This window comes from Aulonocara sp. 'chitande type north' Nkhata Bay, linkage group LG1 (genome assembly GCF_057382095.1).
Source record: "Aulonocara sp. 'chitande type north' Nkhata Bay isolate Kocher_YH1m ecotype deep benthic linkage group LG1, A_spYH_male_GT1.1, whole genome shotgun sequence".
Taxonomy (NCBI): Eukaryota; Metazoa; Chordata; class Actinopteri; order Cichliformes; family Cichlidae; genus Aulonocara; species Aulonocara sp. 'chitande type north' Nkhata Bay.
Genome location: NC_141344.1, coordinates 3,640,514 through 3,656,755, shown reverse-complemented (window position 1 = coordinate 3,656,755; position 16,242 = coordinate 3,640,514). Strand labels below are relative to the sequence as shown.

The 16,242-nt window shown below is 44.4% G+C and overlaps 2 protein-coding genes across 4 annotated transcripts; one reads left to right on the top strand and one right to left on the bottom strand.

Moving 5' to 3' along the window:
- Nucleotides 1–222: 222 nt before the first annotated feature.
- On the bottom strand, nt 223–8,137 carry LOC147338522 (calcium and integrin-binding family member 2-like). Of its 3 annotated transcripts, none has more exons than XR_015130128.1 (7): nt 7,977–8,137; nt 5,502–5,798; nt 5,199–5,233; nt 3,720–3,831; nt 3,448–3,595; nt 1,455–2,845; nt 223–913 (listed from the first exon to the last, which is right to left on the bottom strand). XR_015130128.1 is itself a non-coding variant. In XM_086298156.1 (7 exons), the coding sequence occupies exons 2-7, from the start codon at nt 5,550–5,552 to the stop codon at nt 892–894; spliced, it is 564 nt and encodes a 187-aa protein (XP_086154282.1). In that variant the 5' UTR covers nt 5,553–5,798; nt 7,977–8,136; the 3' UTR covers nt 223–891. The 3 variants fall into 3 exon arrangements, 2 of the variants coding, with proteins under 2 accessions (XP_086154282.1, XP_086154156.1); XM_086298156.1 differs by having other exon boundaries at nt 2,650–2,845; nt 7,977–8,136; XM_086298030.1 differs by having other exon boundaries at nt 223–2,845.
- LOC147338521 (isocitrate dehydrogenase [NAD] subunit alpha, mitochondrial-like) lies at nt 6,787–15,453 on the top strand. Its single transcript, XM_086297742.1, has 11 exons — nt 6,787–6,927; nt 8,051–8,116; nt 8,296–8,379; nt 8,969–9,083; nt 9,175–9,362; nt 11,801–11,934; nt 12,605–12,707; nt 13,001–13,065; nt 13,150–13,234; nt 14,011–14,163; nt 15,009–15,453. The coding sequence occupies exons 1-11, from the start codon at nt 6,901–6,903 to the stop codon at nt 15,090–15,092; spliced, it is 1,104 nt and encodes a 367-aa protein (XP_086153868.1). The 5' UTR covers nt 6,787–6,900; the 3' UTR covers nt 15,093–15,453.
- Nucleotides 15,454–16,242: the final 789 nt, after the last annotated feature.

The window sequence follows — 16,242 nt, the reverse complement described above, 5'->3', positions numbered from 1 at the left end:
AAGGTGCTTTGAAGTGTCTTCCTGTAGCAGAGCAAACCTTCAGACCTTCAAAGCTGCAGACCAACAGCATTCCTGGACCTCCTCCTGTTCTTCCTCTAGACACTTGATGGTACAAACCAATGTTAAGACCTGATGTGTTTAGCTGCAGGATGAGGAACAGCTCGCGCCCTCGCCTGAACCTGGATCGGTTTTCTCAGACAAGAAGCCTCGTGAAGCATCGAGTGACAGAACAACCTTTTATTTGATTCTAGCCATAAAATATTTTGTCTTGAAAGAGTGAAAGCTGTCATATCAAGTTAGTAGGAGGCAGGAAAAAGTTTTATCAAAGCCAGGAGTACAGGTGAGATGACAGAGAGAGCCCTTCCATCAACTGAGCTACAGTTTACTATGATTGTCGTTATGCACCAGAATGCTTCACTAAACCAGATGTACAAATTCACCAGCTAGAAGCAATTTACAACATGCACTTTATGGAGAAAGATTGCATAGCTCCTCACTGTTTTGCCCTTTAAAGATGTGCTTTTAAAAAGAATCCAGTTTTGGATGAGGCCTTTCTGAAAAGCACTAAATTCAGAAAAGCCCTGTTCTGTATCCACTGCGGCGCCGTCCTCACAGATGTTTCTCAGAAAATCGGAAACGTCCACAGGGGAGAAGAAAGTCAGCCCTGTCTAAGCTGAGTTCAAACTCCATCCCAGAGAGAGGCTTCATGCAGTAACCGTATCCCCTCTGGAATGACTGCGTGATCGAGACAGTCCAGGTCTCAGGATCTTTCAGGAAAGAAGACTCCCCGCCGGCAGTAGAAAGGACAGGCACTGAGTCGAGCTGGGTCCGAGGTTCAGGTGGAATCGGGGTCGAAGAGAGACGTCTTTCCTCTGCAGGATCTCAGCTGCCTCATATTCGTATGTGGAAATTGCTGAAGACACAAAGCAAGCAGATGTGGGTGACTTCTAGGACTGACTGAATCATCATTAACTGTTTGAACCTCTCAGGCTGTAACTGGATGAAACTGTGAAATTTAGCCTCGTTGTATCAACTGCAGGATGGTAATGGTGCATCTCAGTTGCTGTCAGGAGTCTGTTTTTACTCTTTAAATTAAAACTCTGACAATTATCTTTGCATGTAATGTTTCATAGGATTCACCTCCAGGGCAGAGCGACTGGAAAACATGCTCATGGAAAACATGCTCACTTTGAGCTGCCTCAAACTACTTTACAATGTCGGGTAAATACCCCACAGTGCTACAGAGAAAACTTCCACAATTAGACGACCCCCTATGAGCAAGTACTTGGTGACAATGGGAAGGAAAAAGTCCCTTTTAACAAGAAGAAAACTCTAGCAGAACCGGGCTCAGGGAGGGCCGGCCGGTTGGGGGTCCGCAGCAGGTGCTGCAGAGTCTGTTGTAAGCAGACATAAATGACTGGACGAGCGTAAATGCTGCTATCTGTGCGCCGCACCTTGCAGACGCGCGTTCACGCCGACGTTTATGACAGTCGAGCTGCTCGGCTTTGTGACGTCAGATTAACTGGCCGACCGTAACCAGGGTGACGCGGGAGGTGATGTACCTGCTAGTAAAAACATAATGGCTTTCCAGCTTTCTCTTTTTACAGTTTAACTGCTTCTGTTGCCATAGTAACACCAACCCTTGAGCCCAGTTTCCAGCTATTATCTCTGAGCGGCGGTGCAGTGTGATAGACAAATTAATGACTGAACTCAATGACTTGATAAATGCACCCTCCTCCTCCTCACTCTACTCTTCTTCCCCTTGTCTCTCCCTTCACCCCTCCTCTGTGCTCACTGTGGGACACTGTGATGGATTGCCAGCAGTAAAACTCGTGGGTTTTATCTCTGCAGCTTTATGCAGAGCAGCAGAAGACTCAGCAGCCTGAGTGAGAAAATCTCACAGCCAGGATCAGGACCTGGATCAGGACCTGGATCAGGACCTGGATCAGGACCTGGATCACAACCATCCTCTGTCCTTTCAGGAGACATCCCGCCGGCAGCTTCACGGTGAAGCTTCTCATTGATTTGATGCTGTCCCTTCATGCAGCCCCTCAGTTCAGCCTCAATCGTGAAACAACTGATGTGTGTTGAGCAGCAGATCAAACAAGAACTACAAATATCTTCCAGCGCACAGTAAGACTCATTTAGTAAGTTTGACACCGCTGCATTAGTGGGAGGATCATACTGAGCCGCAGCACAGTCTGTACGGCTGACTGTGAATTAAAAGGCTAAAATAGTGTGTGCCTTTGTGGTGGATGGATGAAAACTGTTGATAACCCTGCAGATCATCGTGTTTTAGTGATACTGCCAGCAGAACAGAAGAAAACTGACCCTAAAGCATATTTTCCTCCAAAAAATGCTGCTTCAAGAGCAGAGAGCACAGAGCTGATGTGTTATGTGACATTATTGTGATGAGCTGGCAACAGCACCCCATGACAGCCTGGAGGGGAAATATAAGAAACAGTCAGACAACAGTCTGAGCAGCAAAAAACACTTTGGACCGATTCCAAACACAGAAATTAAGGATTAAAAAACCAATCACATACTTTTCTAACTTCGCGCTGTCACTGTGGAGGTTTGTGGGAGAGGAGCAGCCACGTCTCTGCCTTACTTTAAAAAATGAACACATAACAGAAGAGATGACGGTACCTCAGAAAGTCAGGAGCCTTGGAGATCATGTTCTCAAAGTCGGCGAATGAGAGCTTGTTGTCTCCGTCGAGGTCAGCCTCCTCGATGGCTTTGTCACACACCAGCGTGACCTCCTCGGGCGTCAGCTCCCCTTTGGTCAGCTTGTTCAGGGTCTTCTCCAGGTCCTCCTTACAGATGAAGTTGTCCCTGTTAAAGTCTGGACCAGATCCCCAACGAGACGACTCAGTACTGGGCTGCCACAAAAACCTGAACTTATTCTACGAATAATCTCCATGTAATCAACAGTAATAACTGCAAATAATGAAATCATTTTGTAAACTATACATTTTCTTAGACTTTATTTAGATTTTTCATATATTATTTTGAGACCATTTAAATCTATTTAGACATTTAATGTTAATTTAGTGACATTTAATTAATATTTAGAAGAATAATTTTTAGACTAATAATAATTATTTAAATTTTTTGATTATTTTGAATGATAATTCTTTTATTCACATATTTTTGGCCATTTTATTTACATTTAGGAGAGATTTGTGTATATTAAATTTTTAGTTTCTTTTAATATTTTTAGAAATTATAATAATCATTTTCCAGGAATTAATAATTTTCTCTTAATTATATACTTACGAAGTTGAAATAATTAATTAAAATAATCTTTTATATAGTCATGCTATTTTTGTTTAAATCGGGAAAACAGCACTTATTCTGAAGCGAGTACTCGCCGAGGCACATTGCTGCCACAGGTGTGTCATCTCAGACCCAACCCGAGCTTCTCCACCTGAAGGCGCACGTTACCGTATATCTTGAAGGCGTAAATGGTCTTGAGCTCTCTGGGTGAAGCTTCGCAGAGGGCAGAAAACATATCGATGAAGTCGCTGAAGCTCAGGTTCCCCTGTCCGTCCTCGGAGAACGTCTCCACGATTCTCTCTCTAAACGGGTTTTCCTGTCAGCACAGACGCAAAACATCACACAGTTGAACATAACGGCCAACAAAAACCGGGATGTGAGACACATTTGTTTTAAAGTCTTGCATCAGCCAGCAGAATTTTGACCTGTACAAACTGTACCTTCAGTTCAGGCATGGTGACGATGAGCGTCATCGGGACTTTGATGTCGGGGTTGTTGGTGTAGTCCAGCGGCACTAAATGTGGCGCCAGCTCACGATATCGAGCGTGTAACCTGCAGCACATTAGAGCAAAGTCAGCAGTTTACACAGGAGTCTAATACATTCACTTTAATAACACTTTACATTCAGGATCCCAAATTTCAGACTGATGAGAGAAAAGCAACAAGTTTCCATCAGTCAGTCAGTGATCAAAGCCTTCCTAACAAAATGATGCAACCTTAAGATAAAAGCTGCTGGAACAAGGAAGGAGAATCTGAAACACGCCGACGCTGTCCGTCTGTAGCTGTAAAGTGTTTGTCTGAGCGACTCCAATCTGCTCATTTCCACCTCTAGAGTTTCAGTCTTGACCTTTATTTATCCCACCCAGGGACTGTTTCTTGAAGGTCACCCCCTCTCATGCCATTTTCTTCTGATTGGTCAACTCGCAGAAGCCTGCTGAAGGGCAGCATCCAGACTTTTTGAGCTTTACTGGCACCAAATGATGGAATCAAAGCATTCAGAGCAATCTGAAGTTTGAGTGTTTGGCTCACAGGGATTTCCTTTAGATACGTTTACTCATTATTTTTCTAAACTGTGCAGGTTTAATATGAAGGTCTAACTCTGGGTCATGTGACAGGAAATACAGGAACGGTGAATCAGCCTACGTTACAAGTCATCTTAAAATAAGTTAAAAAATCCAGTTTTGATGTTTGAAATCAGCTCAGTTAATCTCACTTCAGTCTACTGAACAGTTTCACCTCATACTATGAAAACAGGTGGAGCTGCAGGTCCTGGAGGTGCATAGGTGTGGGTGGAAATTTTGCACAAATTTTTTTCCCAGCATTTTTGTTTCTTCACAACGTCATGACTACACGAGATCTTTCCAGTGCTGAAAAACTCATTTAAGCTCTGTTTAAAGCATGCAACCCAAATCCACTTTAAGCCCACTCAAGTGTCACAATCTGAAGCTAAAATGTGTTTTTTGTTTGGTACAATTCTTCCTGTAACCTTTTCTGAGCATTAGTAACATCCACTTTGATGTAGAGGAACAGAAATACCATCTGTACCATGGATGTTTGATCTGTTTCTAATTACTTATTGGAGAAAACTTCAAAAAGTGCATTTTGAGTAAACTTTGAAGGGTCGTATCACCATGCAGGACAGGTGTGTGAAGCATATAAAGTGTTTCCTTTTGTGCTTCGTTAAAATGAGTCAATCAGCTATTAAAATATACTCCAAGCGCGCTGCGTTCAGTGTGAGTTTAGTAGATCCCAGTACAGTAAAGCCAATCATCAAAACCATTGTGTAAACACATCGCGCCTACAATACACAGCAGGAAAAATAGCCGAGCTGCAGTCGTTCCTCTCCCTCAGTGAGTGATGAAGGTGTAGATTCAAAAAGAAAAGAAGACCAGCAGACTTTCGCCGTGCGCCACACTCACCGCAGGATTTCCTTCCGGGTGAAGAAGGTGCAGTCCTGGGAACAAACAGAGAGACGAAGAAAGTGAGTCAGAGCGGCCAGTCCTCAGGGAGGATCTGCTTTCACCATCAGTCAGCATCTTCACCACTACCACCACCACCATCATCATCATCATCCAGTGCAGCAGGATGCAGAGCCAATCAGCAACAGGAGGCAGATCTGATGTGGTCTGCGTTCTGCTGAGCCATGAAGGCAGACACCTCTCCACCTTTCACGCCTCTCTGAAGGACATCCAGCTGTCCGCCTCCATCCTGCCCCCCCTCACCTGATACGCCTCCAGCTGTTCCTCGGTGAAGGTTGTCTGCTTGTTGCCCATCTTGGCCGGCGGATCCTCCCATCACACAGCTGCATCACACTCTGAGCTGGCTTTGCATCCGGCAGCAGGTCTGCGCACAGCCGGGACATCCACTCTTCTGATCCGGGTCTCAGTCTGCGAGCCTGATGCTGCTGCTGCTGCTGGTCCCAACGCGGAGGAAAACAGGATTGTGACGCCTCAGAGGACAGGAGGAGGAGGTGCAGGCATCACAGTGCTGCTTTCAGCTGCTGCTTGGAAAACCATGAACTGTAAATGCAGGAAGAAATTCTGGAATTACATCATTAGATTAGTCTGTACGATGACTTTATCAGAATGTTTGTTTATTTTTTGTTTTGTTTATTTTTATGTTAAATAAATTACTTTTTATAACTTTACATCCATCTTTCTTTATTTCAACCACACATTTCTTCGATCTGCTTTCCAGCTTGGGTTCAATCAGCGTAAAAGTTGTAAAACCCATTTTCTTTTTCAACTGATTTTTCATGTATTGTTTGTTTCTTTTCCTTTTATAATAATAAAGTTATGCTAAAATAAATACAGAAATGTATGTTTGCAGATTTTCTTTCTCGAGATGAATGTTAGACTGGCTGTTCTGTGCCATCAGATCTCAGACATCATTTGAACACTAAGCCACAGCTCTGAGCTTAGAGCCACAGGTTCTAAGCTCACAGTAAACAAAGTAAAGTCAATAACAAAAGTGCACGCACACGAGTCTGAGTGTTTTTTTTGCATGCAGGTCTAGAAATTAAAGCTCTGACAGTGGACATCAAGTGTTGGGTAGAGCAGGAGCAGTGGCTCTTTCTCAAAATATAAACCTCAGAATCAAAAAACTACTCAGACACCAGGGGGTAAGTGATGTACACAGGTGTATTTTTCAAATGACATAAATCAAATTCTCTTGTTTCACACAAACATACATTTTGTCCAATAAATAAGTAAAGAAATAAAACTAAGTGAGCAACAAAAAAAAGATATAATAAATAGACATGGCAACCACTAAAAAAAACCAGCCTAATTACAGCAAATAAAAAAACAAAAAAGAAGTGAACAAACTTTTAATATGTTCTAATCACGGTGATGACTGGAGAGTAGCGCCCTTTTGCCTTGTTTGTGTAGATTCGGATCTTCCTAATTGCTCCTGAAGGCAGCACTAATTCTGATGGTGGTGCAGCGTCCAGCAGGTGGCGCCAAAAACAGCCTGTGGCGCCAATGACTCGTACAGCCACAAAACTCTCTCGGAGTGAGTCATCTTGCTCGCACAGGATCTTTATCCCGGCTGGTTTTCGGCAGCAGCTCGGAGTGAGTCATCTCTTCCACAGACGATCTCGGAGAGCTCTTCCTGTGCAGAATGGCAGGCAACGCGTGGAGGTCACTGGTAAGAAGCACCGTGTTTATTCCCGGTTTTAGACCACCAAAGCTCTGTGTGTTACAGATGAACGGGGCTGTGTGTGTGTCCTGAAGCCTGTGTTTGTGACTTTGTCTGTCTTTACGCGCTCTCCGCGTGTTTTTTCGGGCTGATGTACCTTGGTTAGCTCTTAGCCAGGAACCCACGTCCTTCACGTGAACGGAAGCTTCTGGAGCTGACGGAGACGTTTACCCTCGTCTCACCTGTCTAATACAACTTTGACTTTACATATTCCCCTCCGCCAACCTCAATCTGGTTACCTTGACAATACGTCGACCTGTCCCGCTATTTCTGCTCTTTAGTTCTCTGTGATCCCCAAATCCATACTAGAGTGACGGAGAAACCAACGTCAGCCTCCGTTTAAATTTGCACGAATTTAAGCTCAGTTTAGAGTTTAGATGGAATCATTAGATCGTAGAAGTTAGTTGAAAACATTTCACGAAAAGTGGATATCCTCTGATAACTTCTGCATACATGAAATTCAACATGTAGCTAGTTCATGGTAGACTCAAACTAGGTGTGGCTGCTGAGAAATGTTTGCTTTAACTAATGTGGAGACGAACACCAGACTCCCTTTTTAAATAAAGCAATTTACCTTAAACTCGTACTATGATTAAATTCCAGGTCCCGTTTTAACTGACGGAAAAGATGTCAAATAATGTGAGGCTCCTGAGATAAACTCGGCATTGAAAAAAGTCACCGTAATGTAATAGGCAGTAAAAAATGTGAGAGATATACTACATTATCCAAAAATAATCAGCATACAAAGGATCTACAAAACAGAACAGCGGAAGTGGTGGTAATAATTTTCTCCCTTCTTGTAATTTGTTACTGATGCTTGAATTTAGCCCTAGAACTTAAAGTTTGTACATATAAGCTCCTCAAGTCATTTTTAAATGTTATAATATGAATTATTAGGAGTGTTTCAAGCCTCAGCAGCAAATAATCAAGGTGATTCTTTGCAGTTTTGTTTTACACATCAACAGCAAGTGTTTTCAAACAGCTGAACACAGACTAACCATCATGATCAGGTTGTTTTTGAGCTGCTTTGGTGTGTTTTGTGTTGAGTTGACCTTTACGTCGTCTCTTCCAGCTGACCCAGGCAGTGGGGGTGGCGGTCAGAAAACCGGCTCTGGCTTCAGCCTCCTTTTCAAGAGGGGTGAGTAGATCCACCTCTGCCTTCCTGGGATGCAATCAAAGAGATGCTTTTCGCTTCACAACTCCCAGAAAATCCATTTATAAATAACAGGAAATGTTTTACATGAAAGCAGACACCTTGATCTCGGCTGGACTGTGATCTGCTCCAGCTGTCTGAGTTGTGTCTCTCTGTCTCTGCAGGTGAAGACAGTCACCATGATTCCCGGTGATGGAATCGGTCCAGAGATCTCCGCTGCTGTCATGAAGATCTTTGAAGCAGCAAAGGCAAGTTTGATCAGACTTTAGAGGCCAAATCTGGAAAATGATCTCACCTGAGTCCTCTCAGAGTCAGTGGATTTTTGGAACAGTAACTTTAACATATTTAATAAAGCCATGAAAAAATGTACTTTAATGCTGTGGGTATTTTCTGAGTTATAAGCACCTCGAAGTACATAGCTGGTGCGTTCTAATTTGCCTTGTTTTTTCCACCATTTTTCATCTCTCGTAACTTCTTTAGTTCTTTGTACCCTTCAAGGGTTACCCAAAATACACTTTTTATTTAAGTTTTCTCGAGTAAATGATCAGAATATAGAGCAAACCTTCAGGGGATCCATGCACTTTTCTGTTCCTCTGTGTCGAAGTCCAGGTCTCGAGGCCTGGACTTTGACACCCCTGCGTTAGAGCATTTTGATAAATCTTTAGTGTGTTTTCAGCCCTGAAAATTTCATGTGATATCACCTTTTCTTATAAAGTTATGTGAGCTCAACGTGCTGGAAATAAATAAATACAAAGCACTGCTGGCTATTCTAAGAGGGTCAGGTGGGAGGCACTGATTGGTTTTGGATCAGTTTCTAAATAGAATTTTCCTCTGAAGGCTCCAATCACGTGGGAGGAGAGGAACGTGACGGCGATAAAGGGACCTGGCGGCAGATGGATGATCCCTCCTGACGCCAAAGAGTCCATGGACCGGAGCAAGATCGGTCTGAAAGGTCTGCACGTGTCCGTTACCTTTAGACAGATTTCCTGGAAGATTCCTGCTCGTCAGTGTTTTTTGTTTTTTACATTTTTTTTCTCCATCAGGACCCCTGAAGACACCCATCGCTGCAGGTCACCCCTCCATGAACCTGCTGCTCAGGAAGACCTTTGACCTGTACGCAAACGTGAGGCCCTGCGTCTCCATCGAGGGCTACAAGACTCCGTACACCGATGTCAACCTGGTCACCATCCGGGAGAACACGGAGGGCGAGTACAGCGGCATCGAACACATGGTGAGTGAACGGAGGCCGAGTGTGCGACAGCTCCAAGCTGAGAGGGTTACAGCGGGCTGTCCTGAGTAATCCTGACAGCTGTGTGAAAGCAGCCGTCACAGGCGATGCACAAACTGCAGACAGAGAGGAGTTCTGCTTAATTTTCTGACACAGTATGTGAAACGTTTGGTAGTGCATTTGTTTAAAGTGCTTCATTTTGTTCTGTTTTTATTTGTGGACTGTGCCAGAGCAGCTTTGCATGATTCACATTTCAAAATAAGCCTCACTTATTCTACACAGTGGGCCTTGCTGCTGCTGTGGTTCATGGAAACAAGCTGTTTTAGCTCCTCCCCTTGTAAGTCAGCTTCCTTCCGATTGGTTGCCCCTCAAAAACAGTGTTTGAACAACAGGTGGGTGGGGCTTCTTTGCCTCAGATAACCATATTAGGGATTTCCTCTGTTGCTGACATCATTCAGAGCCAGGAGTAGAAAAAACTGTGTGAGGTCTTTTGGATCACGGGGGTTACTGTAGGTACACTGAGCTCATTATTAGAAGCTTTGGCCGTTTTTAAGGTGAACATCCACCACTGTTCATCAACAGCTAGCAAGTTTACACTTATTAAGGCTGTGCACCCTGCCAGGATTATCCACACCTGTTCATTTAGGAGCTGCATGGCATCCTTTTGTCCTTCAGCCTGTCAGGGTTTTTTTCTGTATTCAAACAAAAATAATCACCAATGAGCAAATGTGTGCAGGAATCTGTCACAGTGACTGTTGTCCAGTTCTTTAGCGTGTGAGTCAGGATGCTGCTGGAAGCTGTTAGCAGGTGTTGTTATCTGTGTTAACTGGTTGGTCTACCTGCCTCCTCACCTGTTCCCTGCAGGTCAGCTAGCAGCTGCAGGCAGGACGCTCTGCTCCTGTTCGTCTCTCCTGGTAAGAAGGAGGAAGCGGCGCCAGAGTCGTATTCACAGAGCACCTCGTTCCACCTCTGATAGATTCACTTTCATCCCAAAGACACAAACTAAGGACCTGAGACTGTTTCACATTCTGCTCACTGTGCTGCAGACATGATGAGCATGCTAACTATCATCCTGCACTGAGCAGCTCCCTTATTCAGACTGTGGATCCAGGTCTTTAATTCTCTGGACTCCTGATTGGACAGTTAGTTTCTTATGCTGATTAGATCCTTTGATATTTGTTATCAACTCAAGTTTAAAGCACAATCCTCTGAACCTTCAAATATTTCTGCTTCGTTTCAGCCTGTTCTGCTCTCCTTCACCTTTGTAAACATTTGGGCATAGACACACCATAGACAGGTGAATGGAAAGCACAGCAGGCTGAAATAAAGCGGAATGGTCCTTTAAATCTTCTTGGTGCTTCTGGATGTTTTGTGAATACGGCAGAACCACTGCCAGCTTCCTGAAGCTCACCTGTTCACCCACACATTCCCGACGTGGATCCGTCTGCACTCACACTGTCAGCTCAGATCTGGAGACGGTGTTAGCACGAAGCCCAGCAGCAGGGAGAACCTGTTAGCATGAACGCTGGTGTCCGTGTTCAAAGAACGAGGCATCCGAGCAGATCTTCCAGCTGGCAGTGAACGTGTGTGTGTGTGTAAAGTCTCACATCCATCCCCTGGGAACCTCCACCTGTTCTCCGTCTGGTGATTCGTGTCGCCCCTCCTCCTTGTCTCAACTTTTACCCACAGCTGACCTCAGGATGGACTAATAACTGCAGCAGCTGAAACTCTGTAAGGTCAAACCTTATTTGAGAACAAGTTTAACTTGGTAAAGACCTCGAATCTCATGGAAAAGATGTTTGCTAGTGTCCTAGAGGTCTGAAACCTCCCCTTGTATATATCTGATTAATTATGTCCCCAAAACGATGCTTTTATATCTTTGAAAGATTAGGCCTCCCCTCCCTGTGTGCGTCACATACCTCTTGTTTCCTAATCTGGAAACTGTTCCATGTATTTCCACAGAAAAGCTGTGGAGAAGCTTTTTCTGCACCGGCACGGCACCGAAACCTTGACTGAGCACAAAGGTTGAAGCAGCACAGGCTGCAGTTACAGGCTGCAGGAGGGTCTGTTACACTAATTTTCCTCTGCCTGAATTGCAGGGTCTCCTCGACTTCCTGTTTTAAAACGCAGCGTTTAAATCGATCGAACCAGCTGTAACCTTCTATTTTTTGCTCCGTTACCTATTGGCTAACGCAGCAGACACGCTTCCTGTTGCGTGCATGTGTGTGGAGGCAGGAGGATCCACTATTAGAATTACCCCGTTTTCCACTGATTTCCACTAGTTTGCCAGATGTGTATTCAGCCACATCCATCTTTTCCTTCTGTGTTTCTGGTAATAGGTGCAGTCTCTTGCGTCCCTCCACAGTTTGATTGTTGATTCGATTGTGTTCTGTCCAGCTGTGAGTAACTTCAGTGCGTTTCTTATCTTTTTGTTGCCGTAGATCGTCGACGGTGTTGTTCAGAGCATCAAACTGATCACCGAGAACGCTAGCAGACGCATCGCTGAGTACGCCTTCGAGTACGCCAGGAACAACAAAAGAACGAGCGTGACCGCCGTCCACAAAGCCAACATCATGTGAGTGCAGCCCATCGCCCTGTGTGTCAGTCAGTGAGACCGGAATGTTTAGTCCTCGTGTGCCGAGGAAGAACAAATTCAGAAAACTGATCAGGCAACTCATTTATTCACCAGTGTAAGGTTTGACTTCCTAATCATCAGTAACTGCCAACAAAAGCACTTTATTAGCAGGAAAGAAATGGAGGTGAGGTAGATTCATCCAGTCGGAGGCCCATGGGAGATGGACCAATCCCAAAGTCCATCTCACATGGACAGTGGGCAGCCTGCCTCCAGCGAGGGTTACCACCTGTTGATAGTCAGTCCACAGGTTACTGAGTTTCAGCTTTTAGGACGGGGCACAAGTGCACCTCTGTAAAGGAAAGGGGTCGATTAGAGATAACATACAGAAAGAAGGAGAGTGGAAATAAATGAACAAAGAATAGTTGTTGAAAGCCAAAATCCAAGTAATCACTCCACCTTAGCTTGCACGTCTGAGGGAGAGGAGTGATTAGAGGACTTATTTAATCGAATTACTTCAAACAGTTTGGGGGTTATTATTTATGTTTCCTTTAAATAAAATGTCACCCATGTTTTGTCACTCACACACTCAGACTCTGTCCCTGTCAGGCGTCGTGTTCCCCCGCAGTGCAGATGTTGTGTTGCTGTTGTGTAACTCCGACTCTGTTTGCAGGCGGATGTCAGACGGTCTCTTTCTGAGAAAGTGCCGCGAGGTGGCTGAAAACTACAAAGACATCAAGTTTACCGAGATGTACCTCGACACAGTGTGCCTCAATGTGAGTCCGCCAAACAGTTCAGCAGCCAGATGTTCTGCAGCTGTTTCACAGTCTGCATTTAATGTGTTTACCTCATTAATCCAGACAGTGAAATAATTATGTTTAATGAGTGTGTTCAGAGCTGGATGGACGTGGGGGTTAATTTCAGTATTCAGTAGTATTGCTTTTCCAGAATTCTGACTTTTTTCTCAGAAAGAAAGAAAGATGTGCCCACTTTTTGTTTAGTTTTGTTTCCAGTGGCCCTTATCCTCTTCCGTACTTTCCTGACATGTCCCGATGCTTGTGTTTTCCAGATGGTCCAGGATCCAACCCAGTTTGACGTCCTGGTGATGCCCAACCTGTACGGAGACATCCTGAGGTCAGTGAATTATTCGCTCTGAAACCTGTGTTGCCAATCAGAGGCTGTGATTGGAAGTGCTGAGGTCATGTGACTGTGTTTCAGCGATCTGTGCGCTGGTCTGATCGGAGGCCTCGGCGTCACTCCCAGCGGGAACATCGGCGCCAACGGAGTCGCCATATTCGAATCGGTTTGTATGGCGTTGTCTTTTTTAGTGCCGTGCAGCTTCATCTGAGTTTTGATACTTCATCTGTTTTTATTGTGCTTCATACACTGAGTACTTTACTCTTCATGCTGTAGTTTTACTGCACTTGCTTGTTGTTCTGCACAAAAAGCATGTACAATCTTTAAAAGCAGATGCTTTAAAAAGATTAAATATTCTTTTCTGATCTTCTGTAATTTGTTATATGATGTCAGGTGTTCTTAGTCTTTCAACCAATGAGGCAAATGACTCCCTGGGAACAAAAGCTCCATTCCCAGGGATTCATTTACTGCTGGTAGAAGTAGAAATTTAGGGAGGGGGCTCTCACCCCAGAGATGTCACTGTGGTCATTTGGGAATGAGTTTGAGAGTCTGTGCAGTTGCCTGAGTTGTAACCTTACTGTGGACACACACAGTCGTGTCCTTAAAGAGACAGGAGCTACTGAAAATGTCAGTAAAGGGATGAATAAGGATTTAATCTGAACTGTGAATTATGCAGAGCTGCTCCGGTCGAGCCCTGGGGTGAAGTAATGTTGAGCTCCACCTCGACCTGGTACACAGAAAAATCCCATCAGTAAAACTCTTTAAAAGATATTTTTCCCACAAAACTGAATGCTTGGATTGAACTTGTAACAGGCAGTTTTACAGTGTAATTATCTGAGTGTTAACCAGTCCTGTAATCCTGTGACCAAACGTCTGTAATCAGGAGACCTGCAGATTTATTGTTGTTTTGCTGACAAACTAAAATGAATGTTTGTGCTGCAGGTCCACGGCACCGCCCCTGACATCGCCGGCATGGACCTGGCGAACCCCACTGCCCTGTTACTGAGTGCTGTCATGATGCTGCGTCACATGGGTCTGCATGACCATGCCGACAAGATCCAGACGGCCTGTTTTGACACCATCAGAGACAAGAAGGTGAGGCTGAAGTCTCTCCTTGGAGGGCTCCAGTATTTTTGTTCCTTTAAGTCGAAGTTTCAAACAATGAAAGCAGCGTGTCTGTAACTCATTGTGCCAAAAGCTCCGACTGATCCAAACACTGAATTTTTACTCTTGGTTTTGGATGATGACAAAGAAAGGGGAGTGTCTTAGCAGCCCCACCCACCTACCTTCTATTTATGACGGGCAGCCAATCACGAGCAAGGTGGCCTGAAAAGCTCGAGAGAAAGCAGAGAAGCTTAAACGGCATGTATCAGGCGATCTGGTTGGTTTCATCGACGCCCAGAATAAATAGGATTATTTTCAGTTGTGAATCGTCCAAAGCCACTCTAGTGGAGTCTGAGAACCTCTGCTAATGTCATTAATAACAGCTGGAATGATATTGAGGACACCTGAAATGCTCTCAGAGAGAAGCTGCAGTTACTCCAGGACCGCCAGGAAAAAATCTTACACTTACTTTCAGTTGTGCATTCTGGAGGACGACCTCCTTAAAATCACACTTTGTATGATCTTTTTTCTAATGGTTTGTCACACTCCTGTATCTTGGAGCGAAGCAGACGGGAAACATGACACTCTGCTGACAGGGCTGCTTTTAATCTGAGTGGAGGCTGCTGGATACTTCCTGTTGAGCTCTTCTGAGATGACAGTTGATACATTGTTACGCCTTAGGAGGCTTATTCAACAGAAGTCAGTTTGAGCACCACCCAGTGGCTGTGGATGGGTCTGCACTTTAGTCCAGGCTGGCTGTCAGCAGCACCACCTGCTGGTTGGAGCAGATTCCTGTGAAATAAGAGCTGCTGCTCACTGATGTGTTTGTGTTTCAGGTTCTGACGAAGGACCTGGGAGGAAGTGCAAAGTGCTCTGAGTTCACAGCTGAGATCTGCCGTCGTGTCCAGGATCTGGGCTGAAGCTGCAGGGGAGAGGCCGCTGTTGGAGGCTCCCCCCCCCCGCCCGCCCACCTATCCTGCTGACTCGTCATATCTCTCTGGAGCTGCTGGCTGTGGAGGGGTGGGGCTTCTGCAGCAAGATCTTGAGTCCTTAACATTCACAGCAAGCGTAACGCACAAGTTTCACCAAGAAGCATGAGATGAGCGTTTCTTACTGTAATATCAGATGAATGACGGTATCAGTGCTTCGTTCCATTCGCATATTCTTTATCGTATTTTTGTAACAGTAGTACTGCGGGTAAAAGGTCCTCTTATTTATTGTTTCCACTTCCTGTTACTGCTTTATTCACTCACCCGGATATATAAAAATTCTACAAAGAAAGGTCTCTCCTCTGTTTTGTTTTTCTTTTGCACCTCAGACACTTGGACTCAAACATGCAGCTTTAATGCTTCAAGTTTAGCATCTGCTCTTAACACTCGTTTTTATTTGAAATTATTCAGAAACAGTTTAGCGTATCCTGTTAAAGTCAGAGTGGAACACTGAGCAAACCATCAGGAAACATGGCAGCACCAGAGAGAGGTTCTACTTAACTTCAATAAAGGTGCTTTTTGTAATTACTCTCAATTGGGCTAAATTTCCTAAAGAGGCTTTCTCCCAAGGCCATCACTGCAAACAAGAATGTCCTCATTATGACCTTGTTAAATCAATGCTATGTTGAGTCATTACGACATCTTGTCGTTCAAACTGGGATTATACATTTTAGCATTATTATTACCCAGAGTTGAGATCATTTAATAACCTTGCCCAATTAACCTAAATGAATTGTAAGAGAAATGGCTATAACTCTATGTATTGACCTTTTAAACAATACCAGTTTAAGAGGGGGGGGGGCAGGATCAGCAGCAGCATCAAGAAACTGTTTATTTAAAAACAGAAACCTGTCTTCACTCTTTTCCATACTTTGACCACTTTGTTAGGTACACGTTCTACAGTCTTAATATCCCAGTCCCTGGATTTCTACCAAAAATACTGCTGTCATCGCTCTAAACCAAAGTTGCTGGGCCCCAAATAAGGACAGAAGGGTCACTGCTAAAAATCCAGCTGTGATGAATCGCCATCGCTCCACTGAGACTGTTTCTGATGAGACTTTATCAGAAACAGTATGTGGAT

Bases quoted from the DNA above. Each gene is read 5' to 3' on its own strand.
- LOC147338521 (XM_086297742.1), top strand. From the start codon at position 6,901: ATGGCAGGCAACGCGTGGAGGTCACTG. The intron at 6,928-8,050 runs GTAAGAAGCACC...CGTCTCTTCCAG, and splicing joins GCAACGCGTGGAGGTCACTG to CTGACCCAGGCAGTGGGGGT. The intron at 14,164-15,008 runs GTGAGGCTGAAG...TTTGTGTTTCAG, and splicing joins ACACCATCAGAGACAAGAAG to GTTCTGACGAAGGACCTGGG.
- LOC147338522 (XM_086298030.1), bottom strand. From the start codon at position 5,552: ATGGGCAACAAGCAGACAACCTTCACCGAGGAACAGCTGGAGGCGTAT. The intron at 3,832-5,198 runs GTGAGTGTGGCG...AATGTGCTGCAG, and splicing joins ACCCGGAAGGAAATCCTGCG to GTTACACGCTCGATATCGTG. The intron at 2,846-3,447 runs GTAACGTGCGCC...GATCTGGTCCAG, and splicing joins TTACGCCTTCAAGATATACG to ACTTTAACAGGGACAACTTC.